Source organism: Pterocles gutturalis, unplaced genomic scaffold (assembly GCF_000699245.1).
Source record: "Pterocles gutturalis isolate BGI_N339 unplaced genomic scaffold, ASM69924v1 scaffold4564, whole genome shotgun sequence".
Lineage (NCBI taxonomy): Eukaryota > Metazoa > Chordata > Aves > Pterocliformes > Pteroclidae > Pterocles > Pterocles gutturalis.
The window spans coordinates 1-4851 of record NW_010130374.1 but is presented as its reverse complement, the minus strand read 5'-3'; the positions used below and the strand labels follow the sequence as shown (position 1 = coordinate 4851).

Here is a 4851-nt window from a genome sequence, read left to right as displayed (position 1 = left end):
CCTCCTGCCACTGTGCGATGCGGTTCCCCATGGGATCCTGCACAGGGACATGTGGCATCACCACTCCGGAGACCGCAGCACCCCAGGAGCCCCAGCACCCCGTGATAAGACAGCCCACGGCTGCGTTGTGCTTCTCCTCTCCCAGCCACGCTGCCTTCCCAAGCCCCCACCGCCCAGGAGCCTCCCTCCACCGCTCAGACTGACCTTCAGGACCACGAGGGGCAGCTGCAAGGCAAAGAGAAGATGGTCAGAGGAGACATGCAAAGCTTTCCTTGGGGCATCACCAGGGTGGGGACATCTATGGGGCCATGGATGGAGTAGAGTAAGTTATCTGTGCGATGCTGTGAGCTTCCAGCCTTTCTGTTTGCTTTGATTTTGAGCCCCTGGGTGGCTCTCGTTGGGACGAGCCTGGGGCACTGCCAGCACGGCATGGAGAGGTGGCACCTCCTGGTGCCTTCACAAAGCAGCCAGCAACCTTTTCATCTGGGAACCTCCTGCATCTCCAGAGACCCAGGTGACTGCTCAGGACTGAACTCACCTTTCATCCTGGCATCTGATGGCTTGGTGGATATCAACAGCACTTTCCCTGCTTCCCACTTCCCATCGCTACGTCCCTAACCAAAAGTTTATGTGGGTATGTTCCCACGTCACGTGCAATTCTGTTTTCTCTTCCCTTAGCCTGCTGATGCCACAAGAACACACAGGGCATCCCTGCCCCTGGGGAGCACAGCCACCCGGGCAGACCTGGCTGGGGCAGGATTCCCAAGGGGAAAGGTGCTGGATTCCCAATAGGAAAGGTGCTGGCTGACTCCCACACCTCTGCCATTGCTTGCCAAGACTGTAGGAGGGCAATACAGAGGAGCCCTGTCGCCTCCCCCCTTCCCCAGCCCTGCTCTCACCTTCCTGTTGCTGGGAGCAAAGTCTTTATCCAAAGAGACAATCCGAAACTTCACTGGAAAAATCAAACGGGATGCAGGAGTGAGTGAGCACAGCGTGTTCTGGCATCCCCCAGCCCCCCCAATGCTGGGGGACCCAGTGCACCCCAGGACCAGCTCTCCTATTTCCATGCAGTGCAGGAGCGAGGCTGAGCCCCCTGCACCCTTCTCCCCCAGGTCCTCCAGCCTAGAGCGAGGCAGTCCATCCTGCCCCCCGCACCTTGCTGTCCAGGCTTGTAGACAGCCTTGTCTGTCTGGATGAAGATCCCGGGCTCCAGGGCTCTCAGCATCACCTTCTTCTTTTCGGAGACGTCCAGGGAATCTCCCTGGATTGAGACGTGCAGGTCTACGATTTCCTCCTTCCCTCTGGAGGGGGCAGGAACCTGCCAGGGGAAACACGAGGAGCCAGGTGATGACAAGGGACACGCCATGGCCAGGATGTCCTGCTTACTCCGAGTGACCCAGAGCACTCCTTGACCACTGGGACACCTTCTCCAAGTCAGGACTAAAGCTCCCCCAACATCCTGCCCTAGCCTGCAGGTCTGCTACCAGGGGATTATTTCAGCCACCAAGTGACTGGGCTGAGCCTGGAGTCATTTTGCCTGCATGGGGGGTGAGACCCTACCAAAAGATGGGGAAATCACGCCTGCTGCCAGCCCCACGTGGGACCACAGCTGTGCGCCGAGGAGAGCTGGTGGAAACTGCTCTGCCTGGTGACAGCAGGGTGTTGGGGACATCCCCCTCTACACTTATGGCTGTGCATGGGGTGACACTCACAGGGAAGGTGATGTTCAGGTACAGCTGAGGCTCCTGAACCTTCCTCTCCATCAAGGTGATGTTGGAGGTGCTGTCCGCTCTCTGCAGCTGGATGGTCACCTGGACGGGCTCGTGGAGGCCGCTGAGATGGACCCACAGCGTTGCCGTGTGGGGGTGGTAGAGCACAGCTGGGGACGTGACCACATAGCTCCTGGCAGGGGGAATCATAGAATCATAGAATAGTTTGAGTTGGAAAGGACCACAGAGGTCATCTAGTCCAACACCCCTGGAGTAAGCAGGGACATCTCCCACTAGGTCGAGGGCTGACATGAGAGGCGTGGGGATGAGGCACATCCCAGGACAGACCTCACATAGGTTTTGAAGAGCTCCTGGACACACAGAAACCTGTGCTGGGGTGCAGGGCTGCCTTCCCCAGCCTCTTTGCTCTGCTTCTGGGCTCCCCTTGACTTCTTGGCTCAGCAAAGCAAAGGCTCTGCTCACACATCAGCTGCATGTGGGGCAGCACCTACAATAAACCATCCCAGAGCCACCATCCCCAGCAGCACCCGGGTGCCAAGTCCTCGATGCTCAGAGAATCCCAGGATGGTGTGGGTGGGAAGGGACCTTAAAGCCCATCCAGTGCCGCCCCCTGCCATGGGCAGGGACACCTCCCACTAGCCCAGGTTGCCCAAAGCCTCATCCAGCCTGGCCCTGAACCCCTCCAGGGATGGGGACAACCCACCACCCCCAATATTTCCACCCTGGACAGCAATCACACACACAGGAAGGATTATCTCCCACCACGTACTGCCAAGGAGCCAAGACTGGATGCCCTCACCAGGCGTGGACAGAGAGACGGACACAGAGGACTTACGGTGCTGCAGACGCCCCAGCAAGGTGCAGGGAGAGGAGCAGCAGGATGGGCAGGGCAGCTGGGGACCTCATGGATCCTGGACAGCCACAGCCTCCTTCTGCAGGTGTTGGATTGCTGTAGACCTGTGTCTGTTCTGCTGCAGGCACTGGAATGAGCTTTTTGCTTTCCAACCAGTGAGCAAACAAGGGTTGTCAGCGGGATCCAGCGTGGACCTGCAGATATAGCCAAGGCAATGTTTACCGTCTGCCCACAGCCTCCTGGGGTCAAGGCTCTGACGGATTTTTGCAATTTTGAGGAAAGGTTCCCATAGGCTATAGAGGTTCCAAACCGGGGGCTGGACCCACCTACACACTGGTTTGCTGGGAAGTGATGGCAGGAGGGAGCGGGAACGAGCTCCCCAGGTGAAAGCAAGCAGCACATCGTGAGAACGGTCTGGGAGTCCCTGGCAATTTCTCAGAAGGGCTTCTTTCCAGGGGCTTCAGATTTAGCCAAACAGGAACTATTTTGGCTGATCACAAGTCTCACGTCATCATTTTTCCCAGTTCCCTCCAATTTAATCAAATCAGTTGTGGACACAGGAGCAGGACAGCGTTGGGCTGTCTGGGAGCCAGACACCAGCCAGGCCATGGGCTGAGCTGCCTCTTTCCATCCTGGTGGGAATTTAGAAAAGCTGAGACAGCTCCACGACAGCCACACCGTGTCCTGAGTGCACCCCCTGCTCTGGGGTGTTGCAGTCCCCTTCCATTTGGGGACACGGGGACAGGCAGAGGCAGTGCTGTGGGAAGCTGTGGATGGGGGTCACCTCTTTCCCATGGGCTCTTGGGGGACCACGGCTGCTGTCCCCACGCCTGCCCTGCTCAAATATTGCTGGAGGTGACCCTGTGCCCCCCTCCCAGCCCTTTGGGAGCAGCCCCACGCAGTGTCAGTGTCTGGAGGGGTCTCGTCCTTTCCACCCCAACCAGCGACCCCGGTCACGGCAAGGATTGTTGCACCACTTGAGACCAGCCACTGTCCCACCAGGCACGGATGGGCAGACATGGAGAAGGCTTACAGCGTTGCAGATGTTCCAGCTGTGGGATGTAGGATGCAAAGCAGCAGCAGGGCAAGGTGGCTGCAGACCCCATGCTTGGGGGACCACTGGAAGCAAGGTGGTCCTGGAGCCCCCATGCTGGGTCTTCTTCCCCTCCACAAGCTTTCACTGTCCCGCTGGCAGCAAGCAGAAGCCAGCGAGGTTCTCCGGCTGGGACCTGGCCATCCAGTCAGGACAATGTTTAACCACCCGACCCAAACTCTGCTGGGGTCAAGGCTCTGGGTGGCCAAACCACAACCATGATGATGGGGACGTGGTGGGGCCACTGAGACGGCTCAGGGCTGACGGACTAAGCTGCACGTCCGGAGCCCTGGCAGGAGGGACGGGCTTTCTTGGAAATTAGATCCTTCCCCTGCATGCTGCCCTTGACCACCCCCACGGACCCATTTCTGATCCGGTGAGTTGTTACTCATGGGAAGCCTCTTTTCCATTCCTAAATTTTTTTGCCCAGTGGTATCCATCTGGGCAGACCATTTCCACAGCTTTGCAGAATTTCTTCCAGAATGAGCCAGCTGCTCCCAAGAGTGGGAACGATGCTGAACCAGAGCTCTGCACCCCTTTTTGGCCCCGATTTGCACATCTTATTTGAAGATGGGAGGTGAAGCCTGCCCACCCCATTCCCAGCAGTGGGGACAGCCACGCACTGTGCTTTTGTCACCCTGGGGTGGCTGGGACAGGAGATGCTCAGCAGGGAAGTGCCAGCAGATGCTCAGAGCTCTGCCTGGTGCAGGGAACAGCCCAGGGGAAATGGTAGCTGGTGGATGGGTCTGGTTGTGCCACGGTTCGGAGGCCATGGGGAGGTCCCTCCTGCTCCAGGCGGGCATAATCCAGGCCCCTCTGCCTTCCGAGCTTCCTGGGATTTATTGGTGCTCCTCCAGCACTTACTGCTGGTCCCTATGGCAGGGAGAGGTCTAGGCTGGTGTAACCCTCACCCTGCCACATGCTCCTCGTGCTGTCCAGCGCTGTACCCCATGGAGACACTGTGGTGTCCGTAGGGATGCTCTCATCCCGAGCATCCCTCCCGGCCGTAAGGAGATGGATCCCCTCCCCATGTTCCCCCCAGCACCCGCGGCTCATGCAGGACCCTGCACACACACACCACCAGGTACGGACCCTTTAATCTTGCACCCTCATCTCATAGTTCAACATCGAGGATGTTCTTTCCCATGTGGTGATATCCCCTGGACCTCCTGCCT

At 58.4% G+C, this 4851-nt stretch overlaps 1 protein-coding gene across 1 annotated transcript in view; it reads right to left on the bottom strand.

Moving 5' to 3' along the window:
- The window catches only part of LOC104466676 (alpha-2-macroglobulin-like protein 1), a gene marked incomplete at both ends in the record, with an annotated part of 9198 nt that extends 7296 nt beyond the window's left edge, over positions 1-1902 (bottom strand). Inside the window, 4 exon segments of the mRNA XM_010080196.1 lie at positions 205-225; positions 900-952; positions 1156-1318; positions 1713-1902. Coding sequence (XP_010078498.1) covers positions 205-225; positions 900-952; positions 1156-1318; positions 1713-1902 — 427 coding nt within the window.
- Between the last annotated feature and the right edge of the window lie 2949 nt (positions 1903-4851).